This window comes from Neltuma alba, unplaced genomic scaffold, assembly GCF_004799145.2.
Source record: "Neltuma alba isolate B1F8T4 unplaced genomic scaffold, ASM479914v2 tig00011439_pilon, whole genome shotgun sequence".
NCBI classification, from domain to species: domain Eukaryota; kingdom Viridiplantae; phylum Streptophyta; class Magnoliopsida; order Fabales; family Fabaceae; genus Neltuma; species Neltuma alba.
In genome coordinates, this window is record NW_021636121.1 from 300,919 (window position 1) to 322,266 (window position 21,348).

Consider the following 21,348-nt stretch of genomic DNA (forward strand, 5'->3'; position numbering starts at 1 on the left):
ATTATATATTTTTAATATAGAAATCTCTTTGTTGAGTATGATAAATTATAAATATTGATGGATATAATTTCAATTATTTAAATTTAAAATATATTTAAATAAAATTTTTATTTTATATATTAATTATGTGATTATATACTTTTAATACCAGTTTATTAATAAAAGTAAATGCTTATGAGTTTACGATCCGAATTTATGATTTGAGTTTATATTATTATCATGAGTTTGTTTAAACTTACAATCTTACCTGTATATTACTCCTCCTATTTTTTATAAGAAACAATATCTCTTATAGTGATATTTCTAAATATAGAAAATAAATTTTTTATCTGGAATTTTACTTTGGCTTTTCTTGATTACTCCATTAAATATAGGCCATTTATTATTTCTTCATAACAAATTTTCATTCATTATTTCTCATATACTCTTAATAAGTACGTATATATTTGGAAAATATATGTTACATATTTATTATTTTTAACTAAATTTAACTAACATTTTGAGCTGATGATTTTGATAGTTGTTTTTATAAAATGAAGGGAAGGAGTCGTATATTACTACTGACCAATATACAATACTACTGCATGCATTTACTATCATGAAATCCTATTCTAATTAAACAAATATTTCTTACATCCTATTTTTCAGTAGCTTCTAACATTTTTTTACTAGAAACAACAAAAGAACTTTATGTTATTAAAAAATTTAAACTTTATTATTTCTATCCTAAAATTTAAAAATTTTTTAAATTTACTCCTACTAAAATATAAACTTTCCAAAACAGTAACAGTCTATATAATACTCCCTTCGTCCCATATTATAAGCAACATTGGAACTCATCACGTAGATTAAAATTTTAGTTGAAATTAGTTAAAAATAATAAATGTGTAAAAATTAGAAGTTCTTTCACTAAAATGCCCTTATTTATGGGGAGAGAGAGTATAAGAGAGGGAGAGAATAAGAAAATTATTATAGTGAAGAAATTATGGAAGAGAGAGAATGTGTGATGGAGATATGATAGTTCAGAAAATGAGATAATAAATATATTGAGTACTAAAATAAGTAATTAATCTGGGCAAAATAGGAAATTCCCTACAAAAATTTAAAACAACTTGGAAATGTTACTTATATTTAGGGACAAGAGGAAGATAATAGCTGTTACTTATAAAATGCGACGGAGGGAGTAACATATAAAGGGTAAAATAGTACATTTATCGGAAAAGTTTAATAAAGTGATCTTTAAATACGAAAAAAAAAGTTTTATCTTGAGTAATTATAGACAGTTTTGTTATAGAAATCTATAACAATTTAAAACTCAAGTCATTAATGCATCATATTGTTTTTTTTTTTTTTGATACACTTGAAAAGGGGAAAAGGCTAAACAAGACTAGGAGACGCAATGTTCGTCTGCACCGCAATCGAGCTTAAAACTTGGAGACCCATTGCACCATTAAGAGCAAACTTTGCGAGGGAGTCAGCCATTCGGGTGTCCTCACGGCTAACAACCTGGAGTTCTACTTTCCAATTCCATTCGAGCATGCTCTGGAGTTCCTGGATGACTTCTCCTTCAGTGTGTAAGCTGCTGTCACCTCCAGCGATAAGTTGAATGGCCTCTGTAGAGTCGCTAAGTAATATAATCTCACGCTCCCCTAGGTCCCAGGCTCGTTTAAGACCCACCAAACAACCCCATAACTCTGCCGTGAGGTGGTCCCCGTGATCTAGCTTGTGAAGAAATCCCTCCACCAGCTCGTTGTTGTGCCGTCTTAGAACACCAGCACAGGCAACTGTACCTTGGGTCACCGAGAAGGCCCCATCAACTTCCACAATCAGCTTGTCACCCATATCTGCATTCACCTGCTGTGACACATGGCGCTGAGTAGTGTTCATGTTTATTCCCCGCAACTTAGTTGCCCTGAGTTTCATGCAAGTCAGTATCGCTTGCGCTTGGGTTGGGAGAACGGAAAACTCGGTCACCTTGTTTAAATGAGTTAGTTCATTTCTAGCCCTCCAAATCAGCCAACACAAGACAGAAACCATACACTTCCATTCACCCTCTATTTGGCTGACGTTCCTTGAAAGATTCAACCGGAGCCAGTCCTGGGTTTCAACAGAGAAGAACCTGTGATAATATTCTGGTTTAACAAAGGGTTCCCAGAGGCGTTTACTATCTGGACAATCACGTAGTGCATGAAGTTCATCTTCCACCTCGTGTTTGCATTTATCACAGAGACCGTTATGATGGAGTCCCCGTTTTAGTTTGCGCTTGTTGGTAATAAGGCGCTCGTGGTGGAGGAGCCAAGTAAAAGTTTTACAGCGTTGAGGAATTTTCATCTTCCAAATATTCTTCCAGCTTATATGGGTGGGAAGGCTTGGGGGGTTTAGAACAGCGTAAGCTGATTTAGTAGAGAACGTACCACTCTTATGCCATTTCCATCGAGCTACCTTACCGCCCTCCCTATCATCCTTTTCTTCAATGCCCTCCTTCACATGGTTCCAATTGCTCTTGATTCCTCTCCATGTATTTGAGCCAGTTTTTTGAGCATTGATATGAGGAATAAGGTCGTTTCCACAGCCATACTTGTGACGGATCACTTTAACCCAAAGGGCATTGCGTTTGGTAACTAGGCCCCAACTGAGCTTCATCATGAACGCTCTATTTTGCTGTTTAATGTGCTTCATACCAAGGCCTCCCATTTGTTTGTCCATGCAGATACCATCCCAAGAGATGAGGTGCATTCTTCGCTTGTCATCTGAGGAGCCCCACAAGAAATCTCGGGCTTGCTTCTCAATTTTCTTGCAAGTGCTATCCGGGATGTAGGCCGTTTGCATAGCGTAGGAAGGCATAGCATTTATTACAGAACTGACAAGAGTACCACGTCCAGCAAATGATAGATTATTAATTTTCCAACCACTGAGACGGCCTTTGATTTTATCAATAATAAATTGGTAGGTGCTATTTGAGACACGTTCATGGTGGAGGGGAGCCCCAAGATATTTTCCAAGATTAGCAGTCTGCATAAATCCCAGTTCCTCACTAAGCTGGTGAGCTCTAGTGTGGTTGACATTTTTGGAGAAAAAGACTCGAGTTTTTCCTTGGTTCACTTTTTGTCCTGAAGCTTTGCAAAAATTTTGTAGGCACTCCTTAATAACCGATACTTGTTCTAGACTAGCCTCTGCAAAAATCAACAAATCATCAGCAAAAAACAAATGGGATATAGGAGGGCCATACTTACCTAGTTTAATGGCTCGCCATCTCCCAGAGTTCAATTCAGCTTGTATAATGTGAGCAAGTTTCTCCATGCAGAGCACAAACAAATAGGGAGAGAGTGGATCTCCTTGACGAAGTCCTCGAGAGGGATTAAAGATATTTGCTTTGTCGCCTTCCCAAAGAATTTGCATCGAAGGAGAGGATATACAAGAATAAATGACATTTTTAATCGAATTGGGCATTTTAATTTCATCAAGGCAAGCTAAGACGAAATTCCAATTAATCCGATTATAGGCTTTCTCCAAATCAATTTTAATTGCCATAAAGCCTCTTTTTCCAGACATATTATTCATTGAATGAATCACCTCCTGCGCCACTATAATATTATCTGAGCTTGTACGCCCCGGAATAAAACTGCACTGGTTAGGAGAAATAATTTGAGGAAGAAAATTCTTCATACTATTAACCACCACTTTAGTAATAATTTTATAGATCACATTGCACAGACTAATCGGTCTAAAATCCCGAATAGTCTCTGGATGGTCTTTTTTAGGAATAAGCACAATAAAAGTATGGTTAATATGTTTAATAGATGAAGGATTAGCAAAGGCTTCTCTAACTAGCTCAATAATAGATTTACCTACCAATCCCCATTGACTTTGAAAAAATAAAGCATTTAAACCATCAGGGCCAGGGGATTTTAGAGCGCCCATGCTAAAAAGGGCAGCTTTTACCTCTTCTCCATTGATCTCTTTCGCAAGTTCTGCAAGATGCAGAGTCTCGAGCTCAGGGTAGGAAACTCTATTCTCATTCAACCTGTCATTATATCCATCATCTTGAAACAAGTTAATAAAGAAATCAGTAGCAACCTTTTTTATTACCTCAATATTGTCTGTCCATTCTCCACTATCTTGCCTGAGAGCTTCAATTTTATTGCGTCGTCGCCGCCCATTAGCTCTTGCATGGAAGTATTTGGAGTTTTTATCACCAAGATTATACCAATCACATTTGGCTTTCTGAGCCCATAGAAGTTCCTCCTGAATGATCACCTCTTCTAGTTCTAGCCAAAGCTTTTTCTGAAGTTGTTCCAAAGAGGAAGATATACCGGTATTGGATATAGACCGTGAGATGCCCTCAAGTCTACCCATAAGTATACTCTTCTTTTTTCCAATATGGCCAAAGACATTTTTGCTCCAATCAATGAGTTCTTTAGTGAAGCTGTCGACATTTTCATTCCAGTTACTGTTGTCCTTCCAATTTTCCTTCACTAACCTGCTAAAGTCATCATGGAGAACCCAAGGTGCATTAAAACGAAAAGGTCGAGAAATAAAGTTCTTAGGGAACATACCATACCGAAGCTAGAGCAAGATAGGGCGATGGTCTGACTTAAACCATGGGAGATTTTTGACAATAGCATCAATAAAAGTGCTCCTTGCTCTTGAGTTCGATATAACTCGGTCAATTCTGCTTTCACACTTGTCCCTTTTCCAAGTGAAAAAAGGTCCCGAGCAACCCATATCTGATAATTGTAACTGGCTAACCCAATTGCAAAAATCTCTATCCATCGGGGTTACTTTGGCAGCATTGGATTTGCGCTCATGATAGAATAGGGTCGCGTTGAAGTCTCCTCCAATAAACCACGGCCACTGATTACCTGGGTCAAGTTGGGTGAGTTTACCCCACAAAGAGCGACGGATGGTGCTATTCGGGCTCGCATAAACTGAAGTAACATAAACTTTGTCGTCATTTTTTTCAGCCACCACGTGAATATATTGATCGTTCACTTCAAGAACTTTGATAGAGAAGTTTTCGTTAGTCCAAGACACCCATAAGCCACCTCTGAATCCCGACGCATCAACAATTTTGCAATGTTCAAACCCAAGCTTTTTACTGATTTGTTTTGCTTTGTCGCCACCAGATTTGGTCTCAAAGAGTGCACAAAAGTCAACTCTATATTTTTTTTAATTTCTCTAATGAGTCCTGGAAAAGCCTTGGACCCCGTTCCCCTGCAATTCCAAAAGATACAGTTCATGGTACTGAAGGTATAGGGGAGTTCATGCTTATAGACCCCTTGTTGCTCTCATGAGAAGTAGTCATATCACCGTTCAGGTTATCTGGCTTTTCAGAGACGTGTGCGCGTGTAGCCATGATCATCTCCCTGTCGGAGTAACTCCCATTAGGTGAAGTCGAGATGGATGTTAAAACAATATCCATAGGATTTGAGGTTTCCTGAGTAGTCATCGTGTTATTTGATCTCCCTTCCAGTTCTTTGGTTTTATCAAACTCAGACCCGTTCTCATTAACATTCAAGAGTGCCGCAAAAGGGTTTTGAGCTTGCCAAAAGTTTGATATCACGTTCGAGGGAGGAGACGCAATGGGATTGCTAGTTTTCAATTTAGGTTGACTTTTCCTTTTATCCGCCTTGATGTTTTTGTTTTTAGAATTATTGAATTGATCCACCGGGACCCACTTCATATTGGTTGAGAATTCCTTCCCAAAATTTTTTGGGTTTCCATTACTTGCATGCGAGGATCTCTCACCTTCTTTCCTATTCTGCGACTCCATATTTTTTGCTCCCTGAATGACGCGATCCTGAACCTGATTGATAGCTTTCTTCATGATTTGCTCTTGGTTATTAATACCAGATCCTCCTTTTGCATTGTTTCCTAATTTTTTACCTTTTGACCGTTGCACCAGGTTCCAGACCCCAAGGCCCTCCGTCGACGGTGCTGCGTGCTTGCCGGAAAAGTCTTCTGCTTCCTTATCCTCATTTGGACGCTTCGGTATTCCGCTTTCCGACACGTTGTGGCAAGGTGCCTGATGAGCAGGTGGGTCATTTGGTTCCGAGTTCAAGTCCACATTGACTTTAGCAATGTTTCTTGATCCATCGACGTTGGCTTGTTTGGGGGCAACGGTTTCTTTGGATATTGGAATTTGAGTATTATCTAGACAGTTATCTCTATGGTGACCGTACTTACCGCAGTGAAAGCATATTAGGTGTAATCCTTCATACTCTAGGATCCGTCTCTTCCCAAACACGTTGATGGCCGATTTTAGTTTTTTCCTGAGATCCAACTCAACGCAGATTCTAGCAAAACGTCCTCTCTCACTAGCATAAGTGATCTTGTCAACCTTCAGAGTCCTACCGATCAGTCTTCCAATTAACCTCAGGCTTTCATTGTTGAAAAACTCAAGGGGGAGCAGGGGTATCCGCATCCAAACTGCAATTTTTTTCTGAAGTTCAGCTTCCCAGGGATCAAAGTTGGGTCTCCAGCGTTGCACGATGAGATAGTGATCTGCTATCATCCAAGGACCCTCTTGATGGATCTGGTTCATATCATCTTCATCTTCAAATGAAACAATGAAAAAGTCATTATCTAAGTCCCTTGTGGTGTATGCATGTTTTGTCTTCCACAGGCGCGCGAGGTTCTGTTTCATTAGCCACAGTGGAATAGATTTGCCGAGGAGTTTGACAATGAGCGACTTCCTCCATGGAGCGCACCAACGTTCATATTCCTCTTGAGGCACTCTAAGGGTCGGGCAGTCCTCATCTTCCATCTGATCCTGGTCTTGTTCGGCCACCCCATTGATGAAGTAGCCTTTCAAACTTTCGAGGTATTCATTCCAGGCATCTTCAAATACCTGGCTTCCCTTCTTGTCACTTGAAACAGCATGTTGCATTCCAAGCAATTTATCCCTAAATGATTCAGCTTCTTCCTTCGTAGATTCTTCGCTATTGTCACCTTCTTGTTCACCGCTCACCTTCTTGTATTTTTTCTTTCGCCGTTTGGTTGGGTCACCATCCTCTTGGATGCCACCGCCACCACCAGTTTTGGAGAGAGTTTCAGTCTCCATTATGCGTTTTCTTGTTTGTGGAAATTTTCTATGATAAGGTGTGTTGAGGAGATCTAAATGTGTAAGATTAATGCATCATATTGTATTCAAGTCAACCTCCAAGTCTTCGCTGAATAGTGAATTAAAATGAGATGAGCGGTGCATCCTGAATGGCAAGAAGAAAAGATTTTAATTTGTTTTATTGTTTTTGTGACTGCAAATTACTGTAACTTTTGATATGATGAGAATTTTTTATTTAAAATGAAAGCAAAGATTGGCGTGGTGAGTAAAAAGTTGATCATTTACAATTAAACTTAATTAATTAATTTATTTAAAATGATAATACTTACATCAAATTTCTTATATTTATTATGTGAAGTTCTTCAATCACATATGATCATATATATATTATTTTTGAAATATTAGCATTTAATCATGAATTCACATAAAAAAGGTCACGACACATGACTATCTATTATTAAAGAACTTAATATAACAGATATAAGTAACTTGAGCATCTGTATTTTTCTATTTGAAAAATCTTACTCCAAACTTTTTTCACTTATTTAATAATATATCTTCCTTTTAACGGTTACTTTTGGTCTACATATAATAGTTAAAGTAAATTTATATTGCTGAGAGCATGAGTTCGTAGAAGAGATGAGAAACTGCAATAAGTTCAACCAGACCACATCCACCTACCCAGGTATTGCTACTCCCTCCGTTCTTTTTTATAAATAACATTAAATTCCATCACATAAGTCAAAAAGTTAGTTAGAGATAATAAATGAGTAAAAATTAAAAGTTTTTTTTTTCAAAATACCTTTATTTATGAAAGAGAAAGAATATGGGTGGAGAAAAATGATGACTTGAAAAATGAGACAATAAATATATTGGATATTAGAATAAGTAATTGATGGGAGCAAAGTAAAAATTTGCTACAAAAATTTAAGACAACTTACAAATGTTGGTTATATTTAGGGACAAGAAGATGATAGTAGTTGTTGCTTATTAAAAAAAAAAAAAAAGGGAGTTCTATGTACTAACTTGGATGGCCCCTTGAAGATGAAGCTTCATCAATGTTTTACTTCTTCCGTCCCTTAATATGTAAAAGGCCTGATACCGAATTTTGTATATAATTAACGCTTGTTTTCAAAAGTGCCCCTTATTCATAGAACCTAAATTTTGAAGTATAATTAATACTGCCATCTATCAATACATAAAAGGTAATTGAAGATTAATGACTTTGGATATAAAATTCCAATTCACTTTGTCTTTCAAATTTATAAATTGTTTCTCAAAGTATCCTTATTGATTATACATATTGAAAAGGTTCCCACTAAAGGTAGCTCTAATGCACATAATTAAAGATGATAGTTTAGAAAAGTAAACATGTATTTGTTATAAATGACTAGTTTAATTACTTCTTTTATATTTAAAAATTAGTCATCTAACTAAGGATCAAATGTAGTTTTAAAAAAGGTTAAAAATATTAAAAGAACTAATTTTTATATACCGCACATAGATTTTGGTACTTTCTTATTTTGTCTTTTTTTAAAAAAAAATTAAGACTTATATTAAGAGATGAAGAATATTGTCAATGAAAGGAAAATAAACTTGTTGATAGAGGAGGAAAAATGATGAAACCAATTGCAAAATATACTTTGAATTTAGAACAAAAGCAAGCGATTGTTCAATGGATAAAGAAATTGAAGCTCTCCAATGGAGACTCTATCTAATCTAGCCCAGTGTGTTGACATGAATGAAGCAAAGTTGTATGAAATGAAGAATCATGATTGTCATATGTTCATGAAACACTTAGTTCTCATTGCCTTTGATACTTTAATTTGCCTAATGATGTATTTAATCTTATAGCAGTTCTACCACCTTAATGGTAAATCAACTTGAGATACTAGAACAAAATATTATTGTGATATTATGTAAATTGGAGAAGATCTTTCTCCCAGGTTTTTTTTGACAGAATAGAGCATTTGCTCATCCACCTTGCCTATGAAGCTAATGTTGGCAGACCGGTTCAATATCGATGAATGTATCCATTTGAGAGGTATGAAACTTCTTCTTGTTATTTAGTTTATTTGTATGTAATTAATACGATAGTCAATGTTAGCATTTACGACATATCTATTTTTGTATGTTCCTTTATACCTTGAAACAAAAGGTCAAGAATAAAGCCCAAGTTGAAGCGTCTATAGTCGAAGAGGCCGCTATGTTTTGCTCACACTACTTTGACCTAGGTATGCCACCAAGAATAACATGACCTCTAAAAAATGATGATGATGGAGAATCAAATTTTCTAGCAATTACCATATTTAGCTATTCTGGAAGACCTTCTGGGGATGTAAAGCTCGTTTCACAATTTTAGAGTATTTTCCTTTAAAAATCATGAAAATTAAAATAAAGTTGCACCACTTATGCTAGTTTGATATCAAAATGTCACTTACTATATGTAGAATCTAATGCTAGAGAGAAAAAATTTAGAAGACTATGGCTGTACAAGAGGCATTAGAGGTCCTTGCGCCCATCCAAGTCACCTCTTTTCACATGACTACAAGCTAAGTTACCTCACATGGCTAATTTCAAAGGTAGTTTTTGGCCAATCATTTGATGTGGAATTATAAAAGAACTTAATTAGGAGATGGGTCATCTTCTTCTTTCATAACTAGCTAGCAGTCTCTCTCAACTGTCCTCTTAACTCCAAAAATTATTGGTCGAAATAATTATCATGCTCCTGCTTCGATTATTACATCTGCTCAACAAAATGTTGATGAATTTTGGTCTGCCATTGGCTCTAATAAGATTAGGGCAAAATTAGATCAGCCCTGTAAAGCTGAATTTTGTAAGCCACCAAGTGGGAATTGCGTATATACAAGCGAACTGTGATGGTTCATTTGAACCTAATTGTAGAGGGTGGGTAAAATCTGTAGGGACCATTTGGGATGATTTATATGGGGATTTAGAGAAAAAGTGGAGGCATATGTTTTTATTACTCAAACCTTCTATAATTCTCTATGGAGTCCATACGTGATTTTGATTCTATAATTTGAAGTAGAAGACTCATGATGATATGCTGAGCAGGAAAGGAGTGAATAAAATTATGTGCATACATAACTGTTCCCCTATTAAAAATTCTTCAAAACAAATGATGAGCAGTACTTAAGAATGAAATCTAAAGCAAGGGTAGGAGTTCCTAGCCTCGATGGCTATAATTATCACAAAATAGTAGCAACAATTTTATAAGTAATTCAAATTCAAAGTACATACACAATTGTAAATTACAATTCAAATTACATACACAACAATAACGATACAACTTTATGAAACTTGCCAATACATGCTTGAAAAATCAACAGGGTCATATCATGCGTTTTTTATTCCCTTCCTTGGACGAAATTATATCTGACAACTGAACTTATTCTTTGCCTTTTTCACAACCCCAAACACAAAACGCGCAGTGAAGAACAAAGCAAAAAACACGAGAAACCCAATCCAATAGTAAAGAGATGCTCTAAACATTTTGTTTGCTGAGCGAAAAAGTTCACCATTTGGAGTCACCAAGTAGAGTCCTTGAAGATAAGTGAGTGATAAGAACGTGAGAGTAATGCACATGGCAATAGATAACAGCCATACCACAACTCTATGCTTCAAAGGAACCCCACTAACAAGTAAGAGGATGACACATAGAGATCCAATAAAACAGATGGTATTATACTTCAGGTAAGGATGAAAATAATCTGAGTATATAACAGCTGATATTGCATCCCCAGGGCATGTCCTTCCCCCCTCTTTGTTGTACATGCTTTGCAAGGGACCTTTTGGTGATATATCCTGTTGAGCAAAGCCACCAGGAGGGTTAATTAACGCTTGAAAGGTTATAGTCGAGATCACTGTGGCCACTAGACTCAGATTTCCTCTCATCTCGTCCAATCGATTAGGGTTGTTGTGATCTAATATACGTGTCACAAACCCTAGAATCTTTCTCCAACCCTTGGGCTGAGTAGTTTTTGGTTTCGCAGGCTGAGGAGGACATTCCACAACATGGCTCTCTTCAATACCTCTGATTTTGATAGTTGATGATGATATTGGTTGATCCATTGCTTTCAACATATCTCGTATTTCATATATTTCCAACTCTTTCAGAACATGCTCCAGTATATCATAGGCTGTTAAACCCAACTTGTTCTTCAACCCGACTACTTGCCTTATTTCAGATACGGAGAGGAGGTAACTTGTGGTCCAATGGTTTAAATAGTATGAACATATTAGTTAACACACACACAGAGACAAAGAGACACACACACACCCACACACACATGTACATATTGTGCGAAGTGGAGCAAAACGATAAAAGAAAACAATCTTTCAATTATTAATGACAAAATAAACAATATATTTTGCTTGAACAAACTTCTGCTAACAAGAAATTAAGAAATAGTACATCAAATCATACTAACAGGACAAAAAAAAATAGTTTAATAGGTATATTATTATAATTGCATTCAATTATTTACAAGAAAATAAAATAATATTTTTAAAAGTTATGAATTATTAAATAAGTTAATTAGAAATTTTATCTACTACTTATTTAAATAGTGAAAGAAAGGGTAACTTGTGGCGAATATGATAGTCCATATATACCGTGCTAAGTGAAGCCAAATGATGATGACGCAATTTTGCAATTTCCAAATAATTTTTTCTATCAACTTAATAAAACGAAGTATCAAAATTAACATTATATTTTGCACGAATGCTAACAAGAAACTAAAATAATAGTAGTCAAAACTTATATACTAAAAAGACCACGAAAAACCAAAATAATGTATAATTTAGTAGGTTTATTATTATAATTGCATTGAATTATTTGAATGAATTATTAAATAATTTAAAAGCTGATCAAAAACAAAAATAGTGTTCACAAATCATCGATCGGTCATTATGTTAATTTTTAGAACAATATTTTTTTGGGTTTATAAACAAAAATAAAAATTGTTCATGCTATGCTGTATTTTTGAAAATTCCCAATGCTTATGTCAAGTTTCTTAGGTTTATTATGTCATGTTCTCAAATCAAACATATTCATGTGTCGTATTTTTGAAATATTGATATTTAATAGTATTTAATTATACATCCACATGAAACTAAAAGAAATATATAACAATGTGTAATTGATAAACTTGACATAATGGATATAAGAAAATTGATCTAAGTATTTTCTTTTAAAACTAACACACATAATTAAAACATTATAGGAAAAATAGATCCGTACATTCTTATAGTTTTATCTTTTTAAAATCAGATCCTTGTAATTGTTTTCTCTTTATCGGATTCTCAAAGATTTCTCAATTATAGGCATTGGTCCCTATGATCAAAATTTGTTAATTATGGCAGATGTAGGTGTTGATTGAGTGACATTCAAGTTGCCAAAAAAAGTACAAAAGCAAAAAGAGATTTTTTTCTGAACAATGAAACAGTAGAATAAAATGTATTTATTATCACCATATGACAAAACTAATCTAGGTGTATATTGAGGAAGAGCCACATCATTAGCTACTAACACCATTTTTAAAAATATTAACTAATTATGAGCGTATTGAAATTACTATGATTGACAAAAAAGAAACTGCAAGTATCCAATAAAAAAAAAGCATGATTACTTAATTAAAAATAAGGTAAAACTATAAGAACCTATGGATTATTTTTCCTGGAGTCATATTATCACCTTTGAATAAATAGAGAGAAAAGAAAGAAATTAGAGGATACCTCAACTTGCTTTAACATGACAGCTGAATGAAGAATGGTGTTGAGGGTACCATCGACACTAGTAAAGTTGAGATGCTGATTATCAGTAATGTCAAGCTCTGCTTCTATTAAGGCCTTCAAAGTTTCAAGATTGTTGTACTTAACACATACGTGAAAAATAGTCTCCCCTTTGACACGACCACTTAGAGACTCTGACTTGGCTCTGATCAATTCTCGCACAACCTGTAATCTCCCCCTCATAACTGCATAGTACAACGGTATTCTTCCTTTTTCATCACGAAACAAGCATGGATCTTTGTTTATTTTGAGAAGTTCCTTCACAATGTCGATGTGGCCCTCAGCAGAAGCCACATGGAGGGCTGTCCTATTGGAGTAGTCCAACTGAGTGACTAGGGTGGGCTTGAGACTGAGGAGTTCCTTGGTGAAGTCAAGATGACCACAAGAAGATGATATGTGTAATGGAGTTTCATGGAGGTCTGTGAGTGAAATTCTGTTTAGGATTTGTGAGTCTTGTTTAATCACAGAACGCAAAGTCAACAAATCTCCATTTGTTGATGCTTTAAAAAGAATGCTCATCATTTGGTCACGACTTATTGCTTGTTGATCAGAAGCTCTCATTTTCATCTCCCTCGAAATCAGGTGTTCTAGCTTCGTTGATGCTATGGAGGAAGGGGGAGAGAGTGTATTAGAGTTGTGTAAAGAGGCGAACCGAAAAGCTCACATGCCTGCCTTGTCACTGAGCTACACGCACACGCATATATACACACCCTTTTGTCTTTTTTTCAAATACGCGCGCGCACATGCCCCAGCGAACACACAAATTTATGAGTTTGTTTGGTTTTGGGCATGACGGACTCCTTTGATGAATTAATGGGCTAAGCCCAATATCCATTTTCTATTTGATATTAATTATTGGATGATGATAATAACAGTAAAATAATTAATTAATTAATAAATAAATTTAAATAATTTTCTTAAAAAATACAATTTTATTTAGTATTGACAAGTCTGAATTTACAAATAACAACAAATTTTTGTTGACATTTCTTATTTAGTATTTATAAAATTTCAACTTTTTGTGTCTTGTCATTATCCCCCACAAAACTAAGAGTTTGTACTTAAATGCATGTTGTTGAAATAGATGGGAAGTTCCTGTAACCAAGGTTAAATGCAAGGGAGGTAGAATATATTTCACTCTAATATTATTAATAACATTAATAATTGAAAGGAACGAAGCAGTCACAATTATAATACAAATTTGAGCTAAACTCGTAAATCTGATGGTGAAGACAGAGTTCTATAATGGAATAAGAGGTAATACAAAAATTTGAAACTAGCATAATTAAGAGAAAGAGATGGTAAAAGAAAGAGATAAGTAACCTGATGGTTTAGCTAATGTTGAGGAAATTCAGGAGGATACATCTCAACTTCACTTGTGAATTTGTCGACCAAGTACTTTACGCCTTATGCATCACACTCACACACACACACACACACACATATAGGAGTCAAGTCAACTTCAAGTCTTCGCTAGTTAATTAAGGTAGTCCTTCTTCATGCAAAATCCACCCAATCTCATCACATGCCAGATTTTTCTTTGCTTGGTGGCTGCCCAAAGTCCATCTTCTCACCGACAATGACAACCAACAATGTCATTAGTGACATCCAACTCTAACTCGGTTCTTAACTAGCTCCGGTTCGCGGTCGAACTCCGGCTTCCGGCTGAAAAGCCGGTTAAAACAGGCTCACTCCGGTCAAACTCATAAAACGGTTCAGACGGAAAAAACGAGCCTGTAAGTTCTCCGGCCGACAGTCTGGCCGTTCTGATCGTCCAGTCCGGTTCAAGTTTTAAAACATACTGAAGATGAACAGGAAGAAGGAAGAAAACTGAAGGCTGAAAACAAAAGAAGCAATGAATAAGAAAGACAGAAAGGAATTGAAAAAATTAATAGAGGAGGAAGATGGAAACCTGAACATCAAGAGAGGAACGAAAGAACCAGATTACGCAGTGGTAACCTTATGAATACCGAAAAGAAGATCCAAACTGCTGAACACTAAAATGAGTGGTTTGAAATGCGTGAAATGGAGCGGATGAAAGCAACTATTACAATCGTGTACTATATGGAGAATCTTGTACCTTACATCAGAAAGGATGCGACAAAGCAGAAGCTATACACATCTTTGATTTCTCAACAGGTTTTTAGGATAGATCATGGTACCGAACGAAATATTGAAGCTAACTCTGTGCATTTTTCTGTTTATAACTTTTATAATAATTATTTGGCACAAAAATTTTTTTATAATAATTATTGACGGCTTATTATTTATCTTCTCTGGATGTTTAAATTATAAATTAATTCATTAAAAAAATTTAAAGTATTCTAAAAAGGAAAACAGATGTTATCATTATGACAAAATAATAATAATAAAAAAGCTATCAAAATTTACTAAATTTTTAGTATATTTTTATTATTATGCTTTTAACTATTAATTTATATAGTAGTATTATTATTTTTTAATTAGACTTATTGTGTATATATTTGTTATACATTATATATGTGTATGTGTGTATATATTAATTTTTTTATTTTTTATTTAATTATTATGTCACCGGTAGACTGGCGGTTCAAACAATTGGACCATGAGAACCATAATTCGCTGACTTTTTCAGCTTAATACCGGTCCCACTTTTAGAACATTGGTTGCAACTTTTAATTACATGCATTTATTTTATATCTGCAAGTATATATGTGCGCATGAATATTATTACTACTGACTATCAAGAGGACACCATCCAACATGACTAGCTATTCCTACTGACTTCGAATTGAAGGTAATTAAATCTACATCGATGCTTTGCCTCCCCTTGCTATATAAATGTGTGTATACATATATTTATAAGTCCTAATAAAAATTTCTTCATATAATTAATACTTGTTTTACAATTTCTTGCTACAATTAATACCCCTTGTAGGAAATTAAAATTTCTAGATATAATTAATATTTGCGGCATTAAACAGAGGGTGAAAATAAAGCTTAATAGATTTGTGGGGTTTTTCAAAATTAGGACTTACAAACATGTTTATTAAAGAGAGTATAACATTTTAGAATATTGTATAGCTTCTTTTTTTTTTTTAATACAATAATTGTCACATTGGAAATGCACCCACATGGATTAATAAATTTAATAAATTTCCTAATTTTTTTTCAAAATATAGTTTACCAAGATGCCTTATTATTTTATTTTTTTATCAAAAAATACTCTTTGAGTCCTGCTCTGTATTTATTATTGTGTAGACTCTGTTCTTATGGGATATTATGTGTACTAGATAGAGATAAAGTTAAAAAGCTATTAAAGTTTAAGATATACTCCTCTGATCCTATTTATAACTCACTTCTAATATGTTTCATACAGATAAAAAAATCTTAACTTTTATTAACTCTCATTTAAAATTCAACAAGTTTTCATCTTTATCCCTATTAAATATATATTATACCTCATGTAAATAAAGTCAATACAATAATAAATAAATGGTAAAATCATACATCCATGTAATAAATTTCTCTCAATATTCTATAAATAGAACTAAAAAATGTCTTCTCTTTCTACCTTATAAAAAGGACCAAAGGAATAGTTAATGAAATTTAAAATTTTTCTTAGCTTAGTGAAATATATTAAAAGTGACTTATGAATAAGATGTCAAGAGAGTGCCTTCCTATTATAATGTCTTAAAAATGTTTTGTTTTGTGTGCCAGATATATTGCCTTAAAAACGTTTCAATGGATGAATTAACAAATAGTACTATTATGATTTTTGAGATAATGTGCTAAAATATCCCAGAAATGTGTACCAAAGAGCACCTAGCACCAAAATAAATTTTTTCTCTAAAATATTCTGGAAGTGTAAGTTCGTAACAAAGGTTAACTTTAACCATTAAATTTTTCTTTTTGACCAACTTATACTGACATGGCTGCTGAGTTGGGAAAAAAAATTGGCGCACGTGGTTACTTCGCTCATTCTCTCTCTCCTTCCCAGAACGTCTTCAGTTTGCTCTTCGTCCACAACATCCGGACCCCGCAAACTCTCAGACTCGTCACCCATTCAGACCCCGCAAACTCTCAAACTCTTAGACTCTTTCGGTGCCAGCATGTATATTCATCTTGGGCGACTATCACAGGGTCGAAAACCAGAAACCCAACGTCAGAGACGCTATGTTCATACTCAGCCTGCCGGATTTGTTCTAAGTTTTAATTTCGAAGTTTTAATGTTGCTTTTACTTCTAATATTTGCTTTTCGTTGACTCTTCATGGAGCATCGACACCCGACCTGAGATTGTTGATCGCCCAAGATGAATATATATGCTATCCCCCAGCACATTTTTCTTTATCAATTTCTAGTCTTGATTAAAAGCAGGGTCGTTGTGAGTTCATTTTCGAGGTGCACGCCAATACCCAAAACTATGATTGAAGGCAAGGAGCATTTTCGAAGGACATCGGAGATGGGCTTGAGGTCGTAGCAGGGCATGTGGTAGGGGTCGTTGGATTTAACGGCATAATGGAGGAGAGTGTTGATGCCGGTGGGCAGCAAGGAGGCAGTGGTATTGATCCAAGAAAGAGAGGCGGTGGTGATGGAGGGCTTGGTACGGGTGTTTCATAATGTTAGACACTGGGTCCAAGTCTGCCCTTGATGGGCCGGACTACTTGATCCAAAAGAAAAGAATCTCTTGAATCAAGAAAATCAATCACAAATCAGAAACAATTAGTGATTGATTAGGGAATATTCAATCAAGCATTTAGTACTTGATTGATTGGAGAGAAATCAATTCGACATTAATTGTTGATTGTAGAATCAGAATATTATCCCACAATAAATGAGGGAGATTGCACCTTCCTAAAATATGGGCCCCCTGGCCCTATAAATAGGAGGTGCCTCCAACCATTCTCTTCACCTCACACCGTAGAGCTTTCTGGTGTTCTCTTTTCCTCTCTCTGGTGCATCTACTATGCCATTCTATTAAGACTCTAGTAGTAGAATGCTACGTGAGCTACCGGCATCACGACCTGAAATTGACTCAGGACGTTTCCTTTCCCTATCTATTTTATTTTCTTTATTGGTATCAAAGCCTGCCTGATCCTGTGGCTGTGCTTATTTTGCACGTGTTAATTATTTCCGCTGGTTTTTTTTATTCATATATGTGTTATATGCCTTTTTTCCCAAAAAAAAACTTGTGCTGAATATTTTTTTTCCTGCTGTTTTGAATTCGTTTTGAAACATCTTGCTTCTTTTGCCCGAACTGCATCCATGCTTGATTTCCTCTTTTTTTTGGGTTTCGTGCTTATGGTTCATTATTATTGCTTCTGGTTGTTGCTTTCATTGAACCAACTTGTTCAACATTGTCATTCTTTTTCTGGATTAATGATGAAAGATTGAAACTTTCATAGCCTTTTAAAAAAAATAAATAAAGCTTTATCTCAAAACTAAAGAAAACAAGCTTTTATAATGTCATTTTTCATCCGAAAATGCTGTCCGAAGCTTATGCATCAATGGCCGAATCATCCACCGGAGTTTTTATTTTGGGTCTTTCAAAATTGCATCTTTCTGTGTGAGAAAGGGGCACGGTTGTGTAGTTCGTGACGGGACGATTCCAACGACACCAGGAATGCGTCAAACAAACATCAGACGAGGGAGAAACAAAGGAGAGAAGGTGGTGGGTCGCTGACGGACCCGCCGGACCTCCAGTCGAGTCAGGGCAACACAACTAGAGGAAGAAGATGACCAGGGGCCCCAAAACGGTGTCATTTTGTGACCTCTGGACGCTACGTTTCACTTAAGTGAAACCCAGTGCACTGGGCTAGCAAGCCTAGTGGTCCATTTAAAAAAATGTTTTTTTTAAGGGGTCCTGGATCCGACGATTTTTTTTTAAAAAAGTTTTTTTAATTCACAAAAAATACTTTAAAAATTTTTTTTCTTAAAAAAGGGGGGAGAGGTGGGTCTGCTTGTCTATGTGGCGCATGGGACCCACCCCTAAGCCTAATGGTCAACCTAAAAACATCACTATGCTCATAATGACATGTGGAGTCTAACAGAGCACTGTCCTAAGGAAATGAAGGCCTGGATGGCGGCAGGTAGATGTCATGTGCCACCCCTGCGAGTGGGCTTCTTTGGAATTTTCTATTTTTCATGAATTTTTAAATCCTAGGGTGTCTAGGGGTGCGTGAAGGCATATGGGAAGTTCTTTTTGGGCACGGTTTGATCCAAAAATTCCCTAAATTCATGAGCTTCATATTGATATGAATATTGGACATTTTACATATAATGTGTGTGTTTTTTATTACATTTATCATGTATTATGACCATTTTTGAGCATTTTCCCCCTATTTTGATTATTTTTGTGAAAAAAATTCCCTAATTAAAAAATTCAATTTAATCTGCTATAGGTAAGTCATGGCTAATCACGATTCTGAGTTCTTCCCCTCTTATTCTTTGTTATCCGATAACGAATCAGCCAGTGTGAAAAGAGAAGCATAGAGCATCAACAAAAGGATGAAAGCCCTGTCTACTCCAGGCTCCAATATCCCCAAGGATATAGAAGGCAATAAGGAAGAGCCCTTACCTGTCAAGCCCACCGATGAAGAGGTAGACAGAGAAATCGACAAAGAATTGATCAAGAAAGTGGCAAAAAGGGATGCCTGTGACTATGAATATATGGGAAATTTGCATGATGCCCTACGCTGATACACCACAAGTGTCACAAACCATAGCAATGCTATGTTTTATGTGGATATGATAACCTAATACTGTAAGGTGTTGGTCAGACGTGAGACCAATTTCAGCACAAATTTTAAGAAGATTGTCGCTACCAAGCACCTTGAAAATGTTCCTGTAGAACATAGAGAAAACTTTGTTCAATTACACTTTTGAGCTTTAAGTTGTACTTATGCTTGCTGAGTTTTTTTTAAGTTGTATTGCGTTTGTTTTTTTACTGTCAAGACAATGTGAACCTTACTGCAACTGTTTTGGGTGTTTTTTTTTATTAATAATATTTTATTGCTTTAATTGAGTGGAGCCATTTTCGGATTGTGAAATCTAAATGCTTGAACAAGGGACAAGTTCGAATAAACCAACAGTGAGAAGGTGAAAAGGGAACCAACATGAGTGAGATGAGAGCTAACCTAGTTGACTCTTAATTGCAAAATTGGCAATCCTTTCATCCTATTACTATTAGTCTTCCCTGAACATGGTTTTTGTATACGATTAAATAAAGTGCATAATTGTCTATGTAACAGTGATATGCTACAAATGGCTACAAAGTCCATAATAGTTGAGCTAAGCAAAAAGCGACAAGCTGAATGGAGATAACTATGGTATGTGGCACCATAAAATCTCCTATCTCCTATGTAACAGTGATATGCTACAAATGGCTACAAAGTCCATAATAGTTGAGCTAAGCAAAAAGCGACAAGCTGAATGGAGATAACTATGGTATGTGGCACCATAAAATCTCCTATGTCCTTGAAGAACAAGACGTAATGGATGTCTTATCAACTGTACTATAGCAACCTGTTGCTACAGGGTCATGAAGGGAACAAGAAGCGTATACTGCTTGGAAACAAAAGAACAATATCTCACATGTGACCATGCTAAGTGCCATGGTAGATGACATTATGTGTGAATTCAAAGATTGTGCAACTACCTAGGCTATGTGGATGGCCTTTAAGGACAAGTTTGATGGCACTTCTGCCACTAAATTGAGAAGGCTTACCATCAAGTTTGACACGTATAAGCTGAGGCCTAACACTCTTGTCAAGCAACACTTATGGAACATGTCGAACATGATTTGAGAGCTAAAAGAGGCAGGGGATGCTCTTTCTAATGAGCAATAGGTACAGGCTGTCATAAGATCACTTCCAGCTAGATGGGAGCACATGGAGCTCAACCTCACGCACAATGAAAGCATAGTGACCTTCGCAGATGTAGCACGCCACGTCAAGCTTAAGGATGGAAGGTAGGAGGCTGGGAAGTTCACCAACCAAGAGTACTTAACTGAAGGTAGGGAAGGTTCATCCTCCAAACAGCAAAAGGGAAGAGGTCCCAACAAAAAGGCAAAAGGGGGCTCAAAGGCTTAGAAAGGTAAGAAAACCTTCAAAAAAAGCAGGAAGCCTGCCAAGAAGAAGCTTGACATGGCGAAGGTCAAGTGTTATGCTTACCGTAAGAAGGGACACTTTGCCAAGGATTGCCCTGAGGAGAAGGTATGAAGTTCAAATCCTTCACATTTTTCATATGTTTCTGGTATTGCTTTTATAGCAGAAGCTAATCTTATATGGGTTATAGACTCAGATGCAATAGACCATGTAAGCAGAGATCGTAAGAACTTCATAGTTTTTTATTGGCTACTGGCTAAGAGTAGATGGCTTTACATTGGAAACAATGCAATGTTGGAAGTCAAAGGGATCGGCACCTACAAGCTGACTTTGCAAGGAGAGCGAACCCTAGTCTTAGAGGATGTGCTCTATGCTCTAGATATCTG

At 35.8% G+C, this 21,348-nt stretch overlaps 1 protein-coding gene across 1 annotated transcript; it reads right to left on the reverse strand.

Moving 5' to 3' along the window:
* Positions 1 to 10,453: 10,453 nt before the first annotated feature.
* On the reverse strand, positions 10,454 to 13,438 carry LOC114713596 (ankyrin repeat-containing protein BDA1-like). Its single transcript, XM_028898264.1, has 2 exons — positions 12,837 to 13,438; positions 10,454 to 11,288 (listed from the first exon to the last, which is right to left on the reverse strand). The coding sequence occupies exons 1-2, from the start codon at positions 13,436 to 13,438 to the stop codon at positions 10,454 to 10,456; spliced, it is 1,437 nt and encodes a 478-aa protein (XP_028754097.1).
* Positions 13,439 to 21,348: the final 7,910 nt, after the last annotated feature.

What these genes read in the sequence shown, in the direction of transcription:
- LOC114713596 (XM_028898264.1), bottom strand. Translation starts at nt 13,438, where the DNA reads ATGAGAGCTTCTGATCAACAAGCAATAAGTCGTGACCAAATGATGAGC. An exon ending in ATTCTTCATTCAGCTGTCAT is followed by an intron (nt 11,289 to 12,836) that starts GTTAAAGCAAGT and finishes TTGGACCACAAG; the next exon opens with TTACCTCCTCTCCGTATCTG.